Source organism: Chelonoidis abingdonii, chromosome 6 (genome assembly GCF_003597395.2).
Source record: "Chelonoidis abingdonii isolate Lonesome George chromosome 6, CheloAbing_2.0, whole genome shotgun sequence".
Lineage (NCBI taxonomy): Eukaryota > Metazoa > Chordata > Testudines > Testudinidae > Chelonoidis > Chelonoidis abingdonii.
The window spans coordinates 1,578,005-1,598,550 of NC_133774.1; the positions used below are offsets into that span (position 1 = coordinate 1,578,005).

General features: G+C 59.6%; 1 protein-coding gene across 1 annotated transcript; it reads right to left on the minus strand.

Moving 5' to 3' along the window:
* Window positions 1-11,354: 11,354 nt before the first annotated feature.
* TESK1 (testis associated actin remodelling kinase 1) lies at window positions 11,355-19,482 on the minus strand. The gene is made up of 8 exons (XM_032789819.2): window positions 19,337-19,482; window positions 18,926-18,974; window positions 16,394-16,476; window positions 15,894-15,981; window positions 14,626-14,709; window positions 14,183-14,272; window positions 13,652-13,802; window positions 11,355-13,122 (listed from the first exon to the last, which is right to left on the minus strand). Exons 1-8 carry the CDS (start codon window positions 19,429-19,431, stop codon window positions 12,050-12,052), a joined length of 1,713 nt encoding a protein of 570 aa, XP_032645710.1. The 5' UTR covers window positions 19,432-19,482; the 3' UTR covers window positions 11,355-12,049.
* Window positions 19,483-20,546: the final 1,064 nt, after the last annotated feature.

Below are 20,546 nucleotides of genomic sequence, written 5' to 3' on the forward strand. Positions count from 1 at the left end.
GGAACCCCCAAGGCAAGCGGAAAAGAGGCTGTCCAAGAAACACCTGGCGACGCGACCTTCAGGCTGATAGCAAAAAAATGGGCTATACCTGGAACCAACTAGAACAAATGGCCCAGGATAGAGGACTCTGGAGATCTGTGGTTGGTGGCCCATACCCCGATTGGGGTGATGGGCATGAGTGAGTGAGTGTGGAGTCTGGAGTCACATGGGCAAGTCCCTGCATACTTTGCTGAGTTGCAAGGTGTATCTACCTTCTCCCCGTGGCTTAATTGTGTAGCTGATGGTCCTTAATGGGCCATCGAGCAGGCTAGGCAGAGCTAACGCCAACTTGTCTGGGATTTCATCCAGAAGCATAGCATAAGTTTGAGATACAGACAGTATAGAGCCAATATTCATAACTTCAGTTACAAAGAGATACCTACATATAAAGTGATACATACATATAGACACCAAAATTTTAACGAGCTACCCCTAACCTGGTCTTAGACACCTTATATGACTCCCTTTGCATAAGATTTGGTGCCACTATGTTCTATATGGTCCCAGATTATATCAAATAACGTCACAACACCAACACAAAATTTATGCAGGAAGGGATGACGAACACATCACTGACTGCATCCTAAGAGCTCCCTACTCTGGACAGTGCATCAGCTACAATATTCTCCTTCCCCCTTAAGTGGATTAGATCCATTTCATACTCTTGAAGGGCTAAACTCCAACACAGCAACCTGGAGTTGGTACCCTTGGCCTTGTGCAGCCAGACCAGAGAGGCCTGATCACTCAACACAGTGAATTTTTGGTTGCACAAATAGGGATTAAGCTGCTCGACAGCCCAGACAATGGCATAACGTCCCTTCTCAATAGGAGCGTAATTTTGCTCAGTGGGGGACAATTTCTTGCTTAGGTACGCCAGGGATATCTCTTACCCCCCGCCCCCTCTTGCATTAGCATTGCCCCCAGCCCAATATTGGAAGCATCGATACACAGCAAAAAAGGCTTTTCAAAATGTGGGCTGGCCAAAACAGGCTCTTTGGCCAAAACCTCTTTATGCTTTGAAATCCCTGCTCACAGGCCTCTGTCCATTGCACTTGGTCTGGTTTTTCCTTTTTCGTCAGGTCTGTGATGGGAGCTACAGTGTCACTGAATCCCTGTACAAACCTCCTGTAATAGTTGACCAGAGCAATGAATGATTGGACCTGCCTCTTAGTTCTAGGGGTAGACCAGTTCTTAATGGCCTCACCTTTAAAGGCTCAGGGAGCAGTCGCCCATTGCCCACCTTGTCCCCCAGGTAGGTCACCTCAGCAGCTCCCATTCTGCATTCAGAAACCTTAACAAACAGTTAGATTGGCTTCCCTGAGCCGGTGCAGCACAATCCCTATGTGGTTAAGGTGATCTCACCACGAACTGCTGAAGATGGCCAGATCGTCTGTATGGGCCCTGGCAAAAGATTCTAATCCCCGTAGGACCTTGTTTATAAGTCTCATGAAAGTAGCTCCAGAATTTTGCATCCCAAAGGGCAACACTTTGAACTCATACAGGCCAGATTCCACTGTGAAAGCGGATTTTCCTTGTGCCTCAGCATCTAGGGGTATGTGCCAGTACTCTCTAGTCAGATCCAGGGTGCTTATAAACTCCCCCCTGCCCCAGTGTGTCTAATAGATCCTCTGTTCTGGGTGTGGGGTAAGGGTCAGGCTGAGTTATAGCATTTAGCTTCCTATAATCCACACAAAACCTCATGGTCTTATCCCTTTTTGGCACCATCACAATGGGAGCGGCCCAGGGGCTCATGGATCTGGTGATTACTCCCATTGCCAACATGCTTTCCACCTCTTCCTGGATCTGCCTTTGCATCTCTCCCTTGGCCCTGTAAGCTCTGCTAGGGGCTGGAGGCGGACCCACCGTCTGAATGGAGTGTGTCATCCTATCCGTGAGCCCTGGCCTGTTGGAGAATGTTCGCTTGTGGTGTTTTAACATTAGCAACTCCTTCCTTTGAGGGGGGGCTAAACCCTTCCCCGTCTCAATGCTCTCAAGAGATGTCTCCTCCTGGCTTTCAGCAACCATGTCAGTCAAAGGGATGGACACTGCCTCTTCCTCAGCACTACAGATCATGTTCACATTTACCTCCCTTGCATGCTAGGCCTTCATTCTGTTCACATGCACTGTCTGCACACTTCCCTGGCCATGGGGTTTCCTCACATCATAGGTAACCTCATTAAACCTTTCCACCACCTCCACGGGTCCAGTCCAAACATCCTTCATCTTGTTCTTCCAGACAGGATCCAGCACCAACACCCTGTCCCCTATTTCAAATGCTCTCTCCTGAGCATCTCTGTCATACCAGGCTTTCTGAGTATCCTGGCTCTCTTCCAGATTCTGCTGAACCAACGTCATCATCTCCTGAAAACTCTCCTTAAACTGAGCCACATACTCAGCCACTGGCTGCTCTGCCCCCTCAGCATTACCTTCTCACGAGTCACAAACCAAATCCAGGGACCCCAGACCTGCCTGCCATAGAGCAATTCAAAGGGAGCAAACCCTGTAGACTCTTGGAGCACAATAGATACAGCAGCATAACACCACAGTCATTCTGGCGTCTATCCACAGACATTTTCAACATCGACTTCAGGGTTCCATTGAACCTTTCCACTAGGCCATTGGTCTGGGGGTGGTAGGGAGCAGCTTTCAGGTGCCTCACCCCACATAATCCCACAACTGCTTGAAAACCACAGTCATAAAGTTAGACCCACAGTCAGACAATATTTCCTTGGGAAAACCCAGTCTGCTAAAAATAGAGAACGAGCTTACTGCTACTGTCTCTGCCTCAATATTAGCCAAAGCTACAACCTCAGGATATCTGGTAGCAAAATCTATGAACACCAGGATGTATTTCTTCCCATTTCTGGGAAGAAATATCCACAGCCACTCTGGCAAATCCTCCCCTATAACAGGCAGAGGCTGGAGAGGCACCCTTGCTAGGCCCCCTTAACCCCTTACGCTTCTGGCACAGTTCACAGCTCCTGCAGTAATCTCTCACCGACCCAAAAAGGTGAGACCAGTAGAAATTTTGCTCTAGCTTGTCACATGTTTTGCCTATATCCAGATGTCCTGCAAATGGACCATCATGAGCCAACTTCAACAATTAATTGCAGTAACTCTCAGGTACCATAAGCTGTTTGCAACCTGCTGCTTGGGAATTCTTCCTTCTCCTCGGCAGCTCCCTATACAACAGGCCACCCTGCATGAAAAACCTGCATCTCTCTTCACTGGCTGGAAGCTGACTCTGAGCATCATTCCTGGCTCTCTCTAATGATACATCACTCTGCTGAGCCACAATGAGTTTACTCTGGGTTTTGTTCAAATTCAGAACCATCTCTGATATTTCAGACAAACCCTCGCCATCTTGAGAGACACTCTTTGTCTGTTCGCCGTCCCCCTCACTGCCATCAGTCCGGGTATCTGCCACAGACCCCAACTCTCTCTGTGACCTGGTCACCACATTCACTTGGCCAGACGCCCCCAGTATGTTATTTCCTACCAAAACATCAGCCGGAATCAAATCCCGGACAGCAGCCTTCACAATTCCTTTAAAGCCATCCCACTCAAGGTGGATTCTAGCCATCGGCAGGTCCACTGAGTACTCAGTGCCACTATCATCACATATTCCCCTGGCAGCATGTCCTCTGGCTTCACCAGATGTCCCTTGACTATAGTTACATCTGAGCCAGTGTCTTGCCATCCCATGCATTCAGCACCACTGATCTTTGCCTGCATAATAAACATCTCACTCCCTTGCCATGCCTCAGTCCTGACATAACTGGTGAGCTCATCACCTCCCCCCAGACCACTGGAGATGATGGGGTTGGCATTACCCACTGCTCTGCTTGCACCTGGACTTGAGGGGCGCTGTTGTGGCTTGGTTTAGCCTGGGTGCTCAGGGTAATGGAGTTGGCATTTACTGCTGGCTTTGGGCTGCCTTTCAGTGTCAGGCAATCGGGTCTTATGTGGCCAATCACACCACAGTGATAGCACGTAACCTGTTCCGTCCTGGGATGCAAGTTCCTACCCTCCAGGCCCCCTTTAGAAGAGTCAGGGCCAGGTTTATCTTTAAATCTTTCCCTCCTCTTGAACTGGGGAGAATGGTGGTTATTTTTCCCTGGGGGTTTACACCCTTCTCGAGCCCTGTTTTGGGTATGGGCATCCGCAATCTCTGCAGCCCGTAGGACTGGCTCAGGGTCCCTATCACACACAGCTGCTCTCACGTGGTCAGGCACAATGTTTAAGAACTGTTCCAAAGTTATTAAATCCAGCAGTTTTTCAAAACTCCCATGTGCCTTTGCTCCCATCACCCACTTCTTAACAAAACCCATCAGCTTATGAGCACATTCTAGAAAATTACAATCATCAGACATTTTAAACTCTCTAAATTTAACTCTGTAAGATTCAGGAGTAACCTTGAACGGCCTTAACACAGGATCTTTAAACTGCTCATAAATTAAGGCTTCTTGTTCCCCCAATTCATTAAATACTTTCCTGGCTTTCCCAGTCAGTCAGGTCAGCAGGACGGGCATTCACTGATCATCGGAGATCCGGTACAGATGGCAGAGGCGTTTAAAGGTAGACAAAAACTCCTCTATAGCCTTAGTATCGTTGTAGATGGGACACATCCTTTCCCAGTTTTTCTCGTGGTGGTGGGTGTGACGTTATTGATATAAACTGGGACCATATAGAACATGGGTTGCAACCAAGGTTCTGTAGTGGCACCAAATCCTATGTAAAGGGGGTCATATATGGTGTCTAAGACCAGGTTACGGGTTACTGGTTATGATTATGCTGTCTGTGTGCATGTGTCATTTTGTAGTTGAATTTCATGAATATGGTGTGTGCTGTCTGTAGTTCAAATTGGTTTGCTGCAGTTTCTGGGAAACACCCAGACAAGCTGGTTTGTCAGCTCAGCTACCTGTGATGCCCATTAGGACCATTCACCTACACAATTGACCCATTTGAGAGGAGACGGATACGCCTTGTGACTCAGCAAGGTGTGCAGAAACTGGGCCCATATGACCTGCAAAACTCCATTTGCTGTAACTTTCCACAGTGGACAAGGAGTGTCTTTACACCTGGAAAAGGTCTATTATAAGGCAGAGGCCTCATTCTCCCATTTTGTCTTCAATCCTGCTTCTTACCTCTGGAGCGGACCTTGCTACAAGCTGAAGCTCTGCACAAGGGACTGATGACCATCCCAGCGCGGGGATGTACTCCAGAGACTTGATTTAAAACCTGCATTTTTACTTCACACTGCTACAAGCCTGAACTTAAGACTTTGCCATTACATGGATGTAATGATTCAGTTTTAACCAATTCTAGGCTCTCACCTCTATCTTTTTCCTTTTATTGAATAAAACTTTAGATTTTAGATTCTAAAGGATTGGCACCAGTGTGATTGTGGTTAACATCTGATGTGTATATTACAACCCCCCTACTTAAACTACATCCTGAGTCCTGAACCCCCCGATCTGGATTCCACCTCGTGAGGGTCACCCTGTCCCCATACCCGGCTGCTTGCTCTAATCATAACTATGTGTAAACCCATTTTAGAATGAGCAACTGTATCCTCACTGCCTCCCTACTATACTTTGACCCCACCCACCGTAACCCCGCATTGGGACATACAGGACTGTATTACTATATGCTCTCCTGGCTAACCCAAAACCAATACCAGCATCCCCCATACTCTGTATGTTGCCCCCGATGACTAATAACTGACATGCCAAACTCTGTGTATCATCCTTATTTAAATATTCTCTAATAAACATATTGAATTACCTGGTGCTGGGGCTTGGTCCTTTGGGCATGGAGAGAACTTTTTTCTTTTACTGGGGTGTTGGTTTTCATAACCATTCATCCTCCGGAACGAGTGGGACTGGTGGTGATACTGGGAGACTGGAGTGCGTTAAGGAAATTGCTTGCTGTGACTTGCGGTTAGCCAGTGGGGTGAAACTGAAAGTCATTTTTGTCTGGCTGGTTTGGTTCCTTAAGGGTGGAAAAACCCCAGCCTTGGCTGTTGACTGCCCTGTTTTAAGCAATTGGTTCCTAATTTTTGCACTCTCTAAGTTGGGTCCCACCAGAACCAACGATTGTCACACTGCCTTTCCAAGCAATCACAAGATTTGCTAGTTTCTGTTCAATGCTCAGTTGCATTATTAGCTGCTCTTTCATTTAAATCTCTTCTGCAGTGTCTGTTAGTATTTCAGGTGAGGGCTTGCTCCTGCCTTCCTGATCACTGACCATTAACAAGCTCTCTTCAGTTTCTTGATTTGTAGCTTTCTTTCTAAAGGCTTATTCCCTTTTCTGAACACAAATCTTCCAGCGGCTTTTTTGTCAAAGACCTCATATGCTCTTTGCTCACCATTGCAACTGCTCTTCAACCAACCAAACTCTCAATCCCAAATTTTCAAATTTGGATGCGTGGGTTCTGACCAAAGCTTAATTGACCTGGCTTCTTGATCCTAGCATGACTTTTACACCACTGTGCGTGCGGTTTTTGCGGATCCAACTGAGAGTGGCCAATTCAGGGACCAATTGCTCAAACAGGGCAGTTACAGCCCTAGGCTGCGGGTTTTTCCACCTCTAAGGCAAACCAAACCAGCCAGACAAAAGAGGACTTCTGGTCTCACCCACTGGCAGCCACAAGTCACACAAGCAATTTCCTTAGACCACTCCAGTCTCCCGGTTATCACCACCATAGCTCCACACGTCCTGGGGATGCAATCGTTATGAAAAAACCAAACCCCAGTAAAAGAAAAAGGTTCTCTCGATCCAAAGGACAAAGCCCCAACCCAGGTCAATATACACATCAGATCTTACCCACAAATCACGCTCGGTGCCAATCCTGTAGAATCTAAAATCTTTAAAGGTTTATTCATAAAAGGAAAAAGATAGAGATGAGAGCTAGAATTGGTAAATGGAATCCAATTACAATCCAGTAATGGCAAAGTTCTTAGTTCAGGCTATGTAGCAGTGTAGAGTTAAACTGCAGTGCAAATTCAAGTCTTCTGGAGTACATCCCCCACTGGGACGGGTATCAGTCCTTGTTCAGAGCTTCAGTTGTTAGCAAAGTCCCTGCCAGAGGTTCGGAAGCAGGATGAAGACAGATAGATTGAGAATCAGCCTTTTATAGGGCTTTTCCAGGTATAAGAACCTTTTTGTTCTTACTGTGGAAAAATTCAGCAAAATGAAGTCTGGAGTCACATGGGCCAGTCCCTGCACTTTGCTGAGTCACAAGGCGTATCTGCCTCCTCTCAATGGGTCAGCTGTGTAGCTGATGGTCCTTAATGGGCCATCAAGCAGGCTAGGCAGAGCTAACACCAACTTGACTGGGGTGTCTCCCAGAAGCACAGCAGAAGTTTGAAATACAGACAGTACAGAGCCAATATTCATAACTTCAACTACAAAATGACACATGCACACAGATAGCATAGTCATAACCAGCAACTCATAACCTGGTCTTAGACACCTTATATGTCCCCCTTTACATAAGATTTGGTGTCACTACAGGACCTTGGTTGCAAACCATGTTCTATAAGGTCCCAGTTTATATCAGTAACATCACAATGAGGCACTTAAAAAACAAAGGAAGAAAACTGGGAGGGGAATTAAGCAATGGACCAGCTGTCCCAGGCACGCGGTGGAGTCTCCAGCCCAGGGGGTTTCAGCGCCGAGTGCGTGTTGCTTTGCAAAGCTCCAGTCCCGCTGAAGCTGAAGTTCCTGGGTTGGCTGCAGGTGTCACTGGGTGAAGTGGGTCTGGCCTGGAAATCGATGGAGCGCTGGCATTAGTGCACCCACTGGAACGCCAGGGTGGCACAGCTGACAGCCAGTGCAGTGTGGGACATGCCGTCTCAGTAATGCCCCTTTTCTTTCCAGAGATTGGAGTTACAGATATGAGAGGTGTGGAACAATAAGAGGTGGTGTCATAAGCAGTGACACATGCTATTCTTATCAGAAGAAGCCATGGATCTGTGAGAGGGCATCCAGCCAACCCAGCTCACACAGGCTGTGGGTTCCTTGGAGTCCCTGAAGAGACAACCAATGAGAGCCCTACAGGACCCTCCTGTAAGTCAGGACACAGTCGCTGCAGTAGGGACGTCCCGGGAGAGATGCAGGTTTGCAGGGCAGTGCTGGGGGAGCAGGGCATACAGGGGCTTGGGAGCAGGGGGTTTGGAGGGCGGTGCTGGGGGGTCAGGGGAGTGGTGGGTTTGCAGGGCGGTGCTGGGGGAGCAGGGCACACAGGGATGGGCAGGTTGCACGGTGGTGCTGGGGGGCAGGGCACATGGGGGGCATGGGAGTGGGGGGTTTGCAGGGTGGTGCTGAGGGGGTCAGGGGAGTGGTGGGTTTGCTGTGCGGTGCTTGGAGACAGAGCACACGGGGGCATGGGGGTTTGCAGGGCAGTGCTGGGGGGAAGGGCACATGGGAGCAGGGGAGCAGAGAGGTTACATGGTGGTGCTGGGGGGGGCAGGGCACACAAGGGAGGGGAGCGGAGGGTTGTGGGGCAGTGCTGGGGGGAAGGGCACACGGAGGAGGGGCGTGGAGGGTTGCAGGGTGGTGTGAGGGGGCAAGACACACGGAGTGCAGGGACATATGGGGTTTCCAGGGTGGTGCTGGGCGGAAGGGCACATGGGGGGTGGGGGGGTTGCGGGTCAGAGCTGGTCGAGCAGGGCACATGGGTTAGCTGTGGGTGTCGTGGGTTGTGCTGGGGTAACAGGCCGTGGGGGCCCCCTGACAGCGCCGTCCCCCTCCTCACTGGTGCAGATCCCGGCTCCGGACAACTGAGAACGTGTGAGAACGAAAGCTCCAGCCAGGCTCCCCCGCGGGCTCCAGGGCACCAGTCGGGGAGATTCGCGTCGCCCTCGGCCTGCCCCAAATCAGCTGGCGCTGGGGCCCCAACTCACCCCCTTCCCCTGGCAGCGGAGAGCCACAGGGTCAGCCCCCACCCCCAAGCTGTAGGAGGGGCACAGGCCAGACCTAGCTGGCACTGCCATTCCAGCTGTCTGGGTCTCAGGACCGGCCCAGCGCAGGTGGGGGACTGACCCTCCGGCCCAGCTCACCCTGTTTGTTCCCTTACAGCTCCCGCTGCTCCAGGCTCGGCTCCTGCGCCGCCTTCGTGCCCTGCTCCCAGTGCCGAGGATGCAGCACCTGAGGGCCGGCCCCACCAGCACCACCCGCTCCACACTCAGCCTTGCCCCCTGCTCCGGCCTGGAGCCCAGCCCCCCCGGCAGGTGCCAGCTTGCCTGCTGGGCAGGGCTGTGGGCATCACGGCCAGGAAAAGAGCTACCTGCCCTCAGTGGACAGCCAGCCCCCTTCCTGCACGTGGGGCTGGGTCCCATGGGGGCGAGCGGCCCCGCCAAGCGTGGGCTCCCTGGCAGCTCCACCTGCCCCGCTGCACTAAATGCCCCAGTGGGGCGGGCTCTGGGGAGGGCGCAGGGAGCTGCCCTCTGCCCCCCAGACCCTCCTGCAGCCCCATGGCTGTGGGCGTTGGCCCCATGAAGGGCAAGCAGCCTGCCCCTTTCTAACGGTGTCGGGCTCCCAGGCGGGCCAGTTGCTGGTGCGGGGTGATTTCTGCTGCTCACAGCCGGGTGTGGCTGGGATCGGGGCGCTGCCCGGCAGCTGGGAGCAGCAGAGCAGTGAGGCAGGGCACCCACGGCCTGGGGCCAGGGCCTGCTGTGCACGGGGGGGTGAGAGCCACCCCCCTCTTCCGCACCCAGCGTTTGATAGGTCAGCGGGTCAGGGCAACACGGCACCCCTGGTCCTGCCCCTGGGCGTCAGAGACAGAACCCCCCCTCCCATGCCCCTGGGCTTCAGAGACAGAACATGGCACCCCCACTCCTGCCCCCAGGCTTCAGAGACAGAACACCCCCCTGCCCCGCCCCCCTGAGCTTCAGAGACACAACACATCCCATGCCCGTCCTTCTCCGCTCCCCTGGGGGTCAAAGACTTAACACGCCCCCCACCCCCACCCCCCAGTTTTCAGAGACAGAACACGGCACCCCCAGTCCTGCCCCCAGGCGTCAGAGACAGAACACGGCACCCCCTCTCCCCACCCCGGGCAGTGCAGGGCTGAGCGCGGCCAGAGGCTGGCGGCGAGCAGAGGGCGTGGGACGGGGCCGGTGCTGAGGGCAGGGGGGCAGGGCAGGCCCAGGAGTTTGGCTTGCGCTGGGGTGTGGTTTATGACCAAGGAGGGTCACTGAGCGGCAAGCCCGGGGGGTGGTAGCTGGCCGCGTGCCTGGGGCCAGGCTGGTGTGGGAGCCGTGCTGCGGTGGGGCTGGGCTGAGCGGAAGGGGCAGCGCAGGGCCAAGGGGCAGACAGGGCAGTGCTCATGCCCCATCCCGAGATGCTGGGGCCAGGCTGGAGACAGGGTGGCCCCAGCATGCTCCCAGCACAGGACCAGCTCCATCCCTCCCACCAGTGGATCCCCCTGGGCCCAGCGGGAGGGCGGCAGGGACCAGCCCCCTCCACAGCGACACCTCCCTTTGCACCTCCTACCTGCCCCACTGCCCGAGTGCCTGCCCCCCACCACCTCCTCCGCCCCACGCTGCAACCAGGGGCCCCATGGGGCTAGAACAGCCTTCAGTGCTGACACGCTCCCCAGCCCCAGGGCCCTGAGCAGTCCTGAGGGCAGAGATGGGGAAACCGAGGCACAGCACCAAGGGGTCTCACTTGAGGTGGGCTCTCCTGACTCGCGCTCCCAGGCCCGGCTGTGTCCCTGTCCTGTGACCAGCCAGCTCAGCCTCCCCCCCACCCCACGGCGCACACACAGGGGACGCTGAGACGTCGCTTTCATTGGAACAACCTTAAATAAGCCGCATATATTACTAGCAATTATTATCAGAATAAAAAACAAGAGTTTGCATTCACCAGTGCATCGTATACGTTGGTATGGGGTGGGGGGGGGGGGGAGGCGGGTGCTGTCCCAGGGCCAGGGAGCTTGCCGCCACAGCTTTGTGGGGGGGGGGGGGGCGGAGGGCGGGCGCACACCCCAGCACCAATATTGCATAAGATCTCCCCATCTGGCCACTTCCACAGCTGCCACGGTAGGGCAGGGCCTGACACAGAGAAGTTGATGATGGGGGGGGGTATTTATCCCCACTCACCAGTGACTGGCATCCAGTCTGGTCCATGCCAGCAGGGCACAGATCCTGCCCCCCCACCCCGGACATGCGCGTTCCATGGGGGAGGGCGTCACGCTGTCACCTCAGCTCAGCATCCAGCTCACCCATTACCCGGCCCCTTACCCGGAGATGGAGAGAGGGGAGCCCTCCAGTGCACACTGCGGCCCCCCAGCACCCACCATGCCCCCCCCGGCTTGTATTCCCATCGCCTCTGACTGCGGGGGCCGTGGAGCAGACGCGCCAGGACAGGCGGCTAGGGAGGAGCCCCAGGCCCCAGAATGACCCCCTGACTACGCCACTCCTCTCCCCATAGCTGCGGGCAGGTAGGGCAGGATGGAAGGTCCACCTGCCCCCACGTGCCTTCCCAGAGACTCCCGGGTGGCACCGTGCCCTGCTGGTCCATCAGCGCTGCACCTCAGTGGCTGCTCACTGGAGCCCCCAGCTGTCAGGGGGGTGCAGAGCCCCCCCACCCAGCCCCGTCCCCACGGTGCGGCCATGTTATTGCATGTCAGCCCAGCTCGACTCACCGGCCCCTGGTGCCACTGCAGGGAGCCAGCCCCGCTCAGAGCTGGCACCACCTCGCCGCTGGGTCCGTGCCCGGCCTGGAGCTCCTCGCACGAGCCCCACCTCCCCGTCCACCGGTCACACTGGGCCAGCCAGGACGTGAGTCCAGGTTGTGCGTGGCCTTGGCAATGGCTGATGGTTTCACCAACAAGGTGAATGGCCCTAGGGGCAGCCGCATCACCAGGGCAGAACTGGGTCCCAGCCCGTGGGAAAGGTGTGGGGATTTCAGGGCTCCTGGCTCCAGCCCCTGCTCAGCGCAGGCCGTGGGGGGGAGCCGGAGCCGCGCGGGGGGTCGTGTCCATCATCCCATCTGCCCAGCACTAGGACTGTGCCTCTGGCAGCTTGAGGCTGGGCTCAGGCGGGCGTTTGTCCTGGCAGAGGAGGCTCTTGGCCTCGCAGGCAAGGTGCTGGTAGCGGGGCGGGCTGGGTGCGGGCCGATGGCAGACAGAGGCAAAGCTGAAGCTGAAGGGGCCCAGGCAGCAGCCGGGGCAGGCCAGCACCTCGTCCTGCTCCAGCCCGGCGCTGGAAGTGTGCCGGGGCAGCGCGCTCGAGTGCTCCGTCCACTCCAAGGCCCCCGTGCAGGGGATGCTGAGCTCCGAGAAGCCGCGCTCCAGGCCGTGGCCCCAGCCAGACGGGGCGCTCACCACCACGCTGTTGTTCTTGAGGGGCAAGCCATTGGGGGGCCCCGGCGGCCAGGGCTGGGCACCCGACGCCGACGTGCTGATGAAGGTGCTGTGAGTGAGCGGTGGGGTGGGCGCCGGCGCCGGCTCCGGCTCCGGCTCGGGGCTGTCAGGGCTGCAGTCCATCTGCTCCACCGCAGGGGGGCTGGGAAGGGGTGAGCGCCCTGCCACCTCCCCCGCTGCCCCCCAGCTCCAAATTGAGAAGGGGTTGTGAGGCTGGGGGCCCTCCCCACATGCTGGGGACTCCTCCCGGCAGCAGGCGCGGGCCGGTTCCCCCACCAGAGCCGGGCTCCCCCGGCGGGCCAGCTCGGGGGACGCGGGCAGCGAGCGGCACTTGCGTGTCAGCACCAGGGGGGCGGAGAAGTCGCACTGCGCCTCCACCACGGGCTCGGGCGTGATGGGTGTGCCCAGCTGGTAGGGGGCGGGCGGCGGCAGGGCAAAGGTCAGCGAGATGACCGACTTGCTGGGCGTGTCGAAGAGCTTGATCTTCCCACCCTTCAGGTCCTCACGCTGGGAAAAGGGGTTGAGACGCGGCGGCAGCTCCTTGGGGCGGGCGCCTGTGTCGGGCTCCTGGGGCGGCAGCAGGGCTGGGGACCTGGTTGGGAACATGTCCGAGCGGCTGCGGGCGAGGCGGGGGTCGGGCTGGAGGTGCGGCCAGCTCAGATCACGCGGCAGTGGTTGCTCAGGGAGCGCGGACTCGCTCGCTCCCTCACCTGGCACAACACAGGCAGGGGGTTAGCAGCCCCCAGGCTGGGCTGGGTCCACGGCCTCCAGCCCCCCGCGCCCATCTGGAGAGCACCTGGCACAATGAACAGCCAGGGGCTCTGGGCACCGGGTGGGAGAAACCCCTGGGCACCCTGCTGCCAGGCCATCTGCCTCCCGCCAGCCCCATCACCCTCCCTTGCACCCCGCAGAGTGGGGCTGGCATTTCCACCTGACCCCACCCCAGGGCTGTGGGGCATCCCCATTAGTTCAGTGGGGTGAAACGGGTCACATACCCCTCCCGCGGGGGGAGAGCCAGCAGGCCACCCATGGACCCCTTTGCTGCAGTGCTATCCAGGGGACAACCTCAGCATCCGCAGAGCCCAGCTCTGGCCACATGGGGGCAGCACATGCCCTAGAGGTCCCTTCAGCACCCGCAGTGCCCAGCCCAGCGCCAAGTGAGCCCCCGGGGGTGCCCTGGGAAGTGGGGGTGGAGGAGGCAGCAGGACAGACAGGCCCAGGGCGGGGCAGTCACGGTACCATTCAGCGTGGCCGGGGTCCCGGGCAAGGGCACACTCTCCTCATCACTCTGCGGGTCGACGCCGGTGCCCCCTACTCCCAGCTGGTGCTGCATGATGCCCTCCAGGTGCTGCGTGATCTCCACAAAGGCGGGTCGGGCCGTCGGCTCCATCTGGGTGGGGGAGTTGCCACGTCACCGATGGCCACGGGGCACCAACTCTCACCCGCCTGCCCGGCTTCACCAGGGCCCCCCAGCCCATGGGACTCGGGAGGGATTGCTGGGCAGGAGACGGGGGCAGAGCCCCCCTGGAGCAGGGGACAGCTCGGTTGTGCTGCCCCCGTCCTGCATGCTGGGGGCGAGGGAGGGGAGAACAGGCACGGATCCCGGTGGCTCTGTGGTGCCAGGAGCCCCCATTCGGGGACAGGCTGGCAGGGGGGCAGGCCTTGGCACCAGGAATCAATCACCCGGCTGCCCCGTGTCTCGGTGTCTGGTGCGGGGGGCAGGCCCAGGAACCCTGCCCGGGGGAGGGAAGGGAAGAGGGGGACACGTACCCTGCAGCAGTGGAAGGCCAGCTGGAGAAAGGCTGCAGGACAGTCGTCCCCCACCATGTTGCAGAAAGCGGCGATGTCCAGCCCAAAATCCTGCCCGGTGAGACAACGGGAGGTCAGCGACCGAGCCTGAATCACAGGGCCCAGGCCAGGCGTCCTGCCCCCCTCCCTGGAGCCCCTGCATCCCTCTGCATCGAGCTCCTGCCCCAGACAGCACCCCACGGGGATCCCAGCCACAGGTGCTGCCGACCACTGGGGGCAGGAAGTGCCCCAAAGCCCTGCCCCACACAGGAGCCGTCGAGCAGGGCCCCGTGGCTCCGGGGGGGGTCACAGGCCTCTGCACCCGTCACGCGCACCCCTGCCAAGCTCCGCCTGGCACCCGGCCCACACCTAATCCCGAGGACAGGCCCTCGCCCCCCGGCAGCAGGTGGCCCGGTGAGCGTTACCTCGGTGCGGGGCAGGTAGTCCGGGTCGGCGGGGACCCGTGCGATGGTCTCGCACAGGATGATGCCGTAGGCAAAGACGTCGGCCTGCGGGGAGGAGCGGGAGGGGAGAGTGTGTCAGTGGCGCGGAGGGGAACCCAACGGCCCTTCCGCCGGGCATGCACGAGCCAGGACACCCCCACGGCTCCCGCCGGGGCCACAGCCCAGCTGGACAGCGCAGCACATCACAGGGCGCTATGGGGGGCGAGGTGGGGTGCTAGCTGTGGGGGGCTCCCAGCTACCCCAGTCCCGGCCTCTCCCCACAGGGGGTGCTATGAGGGGCAGGGTGGGGTGCTGTTTGTGGGGGGGCTGCAGGCTACCCCAGTCCTGGCCTCTCCCAGCAGGGGGCGCTACAGGGGGCGGGGTGGGGTACTGGCTGCAGGGGGCTCCCAGCTACCCCAGTTCCGGCTTCTCCCCACAGGGGGTGCTATGGGGGGCAGGGTGGGGTGCTGGTTGTGGGGGGGCTGCTGGCTACCCTAGTCCCGGCCTCTCCCAGCAGGGGGCGCTACAGGGGGCAGGGTGGGGCGCTGGCTGGGGGGCTCCCAGCTACCCCAGTTCCGGCCTCTCCCCACAGGGGGTGCTATGGGGGGCAGGGTGGGGCGCTGGCTGGGGGGCTCCCGGCTACCCCAGTCCCAGCCTCTCCCAGCAGGAGGATGTGGGGGGCGGGCACTGGCTGGGGGAGTGACAGGTTCAGGACACTCTAGGAAATGCTGGAAGGGGAGTGTCAGTGACCACACAGCCCCCTGGCCCCCCCCACCCTAAACACCCCCCCGTAATTCCTATTCCCAGACCGCTCCCCCCTGCCAGCCCCCTTGCCCCCATGCCTCAGATCTTGCCCCCCAGCTCTAATACTCCCCGCACCCCCTGTCCCATCACTCCCTTTAACCCTCGGGCCCCCTACCCCCATGCCGCAGACCTCCCCCAGCCCTGATCACGTCCCATTCTCCATGTCCACTGCTGCCCTACCATTCCCCCACATTGCTCCCCACACACTTTGCGGCCCTTCGCAACCCACCTAAACACCTAGACAAACAAGTAGGAAGGGGAGTGACTTTTTATGTGGAGCCCCACTGCCTCCAGCACTATCCACCACTCCTTGCCCACCTGGTGCCGGACCGGACCCACCATCCACACACACATCCCCCTGCCCCAGGCTGCCACTGCCCCTGGAAATGGCCAAGCCCAAGTAGTGGCAAACGCAATCAGCCCCCGGATGCCAGCGCAGCAGTTACCTTCTCGTTTACAGCCCCACGCAGCACCTCCGGGGCCATCCAGTACGGCGAGCCCACCACGGCCAGGGGCTCCTTCTGAGCGTCCTCACTGGGGGGCAAAGCCGCAGGTTAGCCCCGCCCCCTCCCCAGCCGGGCAACCCCAACCCTGCGGGGCCCTGCCCGAAGCCAGGGCAGCCCAGCCCCCTCCCATCTCCTGTCCCAGCCGGGACAATCCCCATCACCCCCGTCCCTGGCCTGCACAGGGCAACCTCCATTTCCCATGGTCCCTGCCCGCAGCCCAAGTCGCTCATAGCCCTCCAAAGTCCTCCCATTCCCCCTCCCAGACAGGGCGACCCAGCCCACCCAGACTACCCAAATCTCCTCCCCAGCCACTCTGACGTCAGGAGGGGTGGGTGCCGCCCTGCCTTGGGTGTGGAAGGGTCCAGAGGGACTGCTGGCCCTTCGCCTAGGCCTGTTGGGTGACGTGTCCCCACTTTGGGGTGGGGCAGGTCCCCACTCACCTGAGTGCGGCAATCTTGCTCCGCCAGGCCAACTCCCACCCATGCCGTGTAGGCCGTTGTCTCTCACTCTTCACCAGGCAGTTCTGAGAACCAGAGGAGAGGAGACGTCACGCCACCCGCCCCGCCTGGCACCTGCCCATGGCGCATTGCACCCCCACAAGCAATTTGAAGAGGGCTGCGGGCAGGGCCCATTTCTCACCTGCGTCCCGGCGCAGCTTGCCGAGCGAGCACCCAAGGGAGCACAGGGGATCAGTATGTACGCAGTTTGGGGATTTGGTCCTTGTTTCACATTAATAGCGTGTGCGCCTAGTCACCCGAGTGTTGTCTTATGTCTTCACAAGGTCGCAGAGGTTGCTTGACCGCCAGGGCCACGGTTGCTGCTGCAGTGGCCAGACTGCCTGAGCAGTCGTGAACCACCCCAGCGGGAATGGCCTGGAGACGGCTTCGGACGAAACCAGACCTAACATGGTGATAGAACGGGGCCCGAAGCCAATGTGAGCGCAGCCGGTTCTGGTGCCAGTGGCAGACAATGGCTGAGAAGAGAGGTACCCAGTAGACCTGCCAGCGGTTCCGGCCAGAGGGGTGCAAGGGCGGGAAGAGTCGGAAGACCAGACGTCCGCGACCTGCTAAAGAAGCGGTAGCGACTTTCGTTTGTGGACGGAAAAAGGTGCACAGAGAGCTGTGGGGTGAACAGGCCGGCGTTTTAGGCTGGGAGGGGAGTCTTGAAGCCGGAGGCAAGCCTGGGAGCGGCCAGAGCCCCTGTGAGCGGAGTCTCTAACTTCTCTCCTGAGGCCATGAGAGATTCCTGCGCTGGGTGACAGACGCCTACAGTATAAACCCGTCCTGTCTTACAACTGGCTGAGAGTCGCTCCGGTAATGAGATCCCTGGGGTGTGCACTTGCTCCGTTAGGGAGAGGAGGCCCTGGGGGTCCGGGAGCAAGGGATTGCCCCGAGGGGGCGCCCAACAAGAGGCTCGCAGAGAAGTGCGATTCCATGGGAGTAGGAGGGACCCCGTGGGGCTGGCAGCCTGTATGACAAACGAGCCTTCACAGTCTGTGCCGTCAGGCAGCCCGCGCGGCAGAGTGAGCTCGGCTCAGCACCCTGCCAGCCCTGGTGCGTCCATGGGGCCGGGCAATATGTGGTGGGCTGGCTCCCCTGAGCACCCTGTGCCGTGGGGCGGTGCGAGCAAGCACACCATGGGGCTGGGGGAAGCATGGAGGGGTCTGTCAGCTGGAGGAAGGGGCACTGCCCACCTTGAGCGGTGAGGTCACGTGGAAGATGCCCTTGGGTACGTGCAGGTTAGCAGCAGCCGCGGGCGATGTCCAGGGCCAGCCGGTTTACCGCGCACAGCAGCCCAGGAGAGTGGACCGGCTGTCCAGCCAGGCTGCTCCAGGTTCCCCGCGTTGTTACTGCAGGGAGAGGGGACAGGCAGCAGGTCGTGCGCCCGCATTCCCCGTGGGGGCCGGTCCCGCCTTGCTCCCTGCCGCCCACCTCCCCCACTGGGCTGGGTCCCTTCATCCTCTGCCCTGCCCGCCTCCGCCCATGGGCCAGCCCCCCGCCTTGCCCACTGCCCTGCCACCTCCCCCATCGGGCCGGTCCCCCATCTTCTGCCCTGCCCGCCTCCTCACGCCTCCCCCATGGGACTCATCCCCCATCTCTCTGCCCTGCCTGCCTCCCCACTGCTCCCCATCGGGCCGGTCCCACCCACCTCCTCCTGTCTTGCCTGCTTCCACTGCCTTCCCCATGGACCCATTCCCTGCCCTATGGCAGGCTGGCCCGCTCCACTTCTTTCAGGATGGGCGCTGTCTCCCATGGAGGACCCATTCCCTGTCCCTCTGCCCTGCCCGCCTCCCCACTGCCTTCCCCATGGGACCCATTCCCTGTCCCTCTGCCCTGCCTGCCTCCCCACTGCCTCCCCCATGGGATCCGTCCCCTGTCCCTCTGCCCTGCCTGCCTCCCCATTGCCTCCCCCATGGGCCCCTTCCCCTGTCCCTCTGCCCTACCCGCCTCCCCAACCCCACCGCCCATCAGGCCGGTCCCCCATCCTCCTGCTCTGCCTGCCTCCCCACTGCCTCCCCCACGGGACCCGTCCCCTGTCCCTCTGCCCTGCCCGCCTCCCCACTGCCTCCCCCATGGGACCTGTCCCCTGTCCCTCTGCCCTGCCCGCCTCCCCACTGCCTCCCCCACGGGACCCGTCCCCTGTCCCTCTGCCCTGCCTGCCTCTCCACTGCCTCCCACACGGGACCCGTCCCCTGTCCCTCTGCCCTGCCCGCCTCCCCACTGCCTCCCCCATGTGACCCGTCCCCTGTCCCTCTGCCCTGCCTGCCTCCCCACTGCCTCCCACACGGGACCCGTCCCCTATCCCTCTGCCCTGCCTGCCTCCCCACTGCCTCCCACACGGGACCCATTCCCCATCCCTCTGCCCTGCCCGCCTCCCCACTAGCCGAAGCCCAGGTGCCCCTGCCAGGGCAAGCACAACTGCATGGGCCACAGCGCAGCACCTCTAGGGCCCCCTGGGCGACCCCCTCGTACCTCCGTGAGCGCGTGCAGCTGCCCCTGGTGCACACAGACCCCCATGAACCTGAGAGACAGAGGGGAGCGAGTTAGACCAGCAGCACCGGGGACCTGCCCCCTGGATGGGCCAGATCCCCCCGCGGAGAGAGAGAATCCAGGTGGAGAAGGGACCGGCGCCCTCTGCCCAGCACATGCCAATCCGGGGAGGGACCTCACCCCCCAGCCAGAGCCGGCTTCCCCACACCCTGGGCAGAAGCACACGGGCAGAGCCAGGGCCTCCGTGAGGGCCACAGAGCCAGCCCCAGCAGCCAGACCGGGCCGGGCCGGGCCAGGAGGGGTCCCGCTTGGTTGGGAGCAGGAGTCGCAGACGCCGGCTGCCTAGGGGCCATCTGGTGGCAGGGGCTTTGGGGGGTCACTGCAGCCCCTCACCTGAGGATGTTGGGGTGCGAGAGGCGGTTCATGAGCTGCACCTCCCGCAGCATGTTCCCCCGGTTGCTCATCAGCTTGTTCATCTTCAGCACCATGATCTGGCCGGACTGGCGGTGCCGCACCTGGGGAGCAGAGAACAAGGAGCAATGGGCTCAAGCTGCATGGGGGAGGTCTAGGCTGGATATCAGGCAACACTATTTCCCTAGGAGGGTGGTGAAGCACTGGAATGGGTTCCCTAAGGAGGTGGTGGAATCTCCTTCCTTAGAGGTTTTTAAGGTCAGGCTTGGCAAAGTCCTGGCTGGGAGGATTTAGTTGGGGTTGGTCCTGCTTTGAGCAGGGGGTGGGATTAGACACCTCCTGAGGTCCCTTCCAACCCTGATATTCTGTGATTGTAAAGGTGGGACACAGCATGGCCTAGTGGGCAGAGCACAGGACTGGGAGCCAGGACCCTGAGTGCTGAGATGGACCTGCTGGGTCCCAAGCTGCCAGGAGCCTCAGTTTCCCCATGTGAAGAGGAGAGGAAGGTCTGAAGCACCCTGCGGATGGCCAGTTCTGGGCACATCAGTGCCACTGTATTAACAAGGCCCCTTAGCAGAGGCTCAACGGCCCCTGGGGCCCGGCAAGGCCCCCGGGGGAAGGAGCCGGGAGCTCAGCACTCAGAGACTGACCAGAACCACTGTCCCAAAGCACAGTGTAGGCCCCGAGCCTGCAGACTCAGCACCAGGCCCTGGCGGAGCCAGGAGTCCTGCCTGGGTGAGCCACAGGGAGCGGGGACTTGGCGCCCAGCCCTGCCAGCTGCAGCAGCGCGGTATATTTAGCCCGCTCTGAGCGGAGGCCACCACGTGATCCTCGTTACTGGAGCTGCTCCGGGGATGCCAGACGGGAGGTGGCTGCCAGGGTCCATCCTCCCAGCACAGAGCCCCCCGTCTCTCGCACACAGACCCCCACTGCCACACACACACGGCTGGCACACATGCACATGGAGCCCCTGTCTCTCACACACAGACTCTGCTGTGCACACACACGGCTGGCGCACATGCATGTACACACACACACAGCCCCCATCTCTTGCACAGAGACCCTGCTGCACACACATGGCTGGCACATGTATGCACACAGAACCCCCATCTCTCACACAGAGACCTCACCCCTCACACACACATGGAACCTGCCACATGCACACACAGCTGGCACACACATGCACATGGAG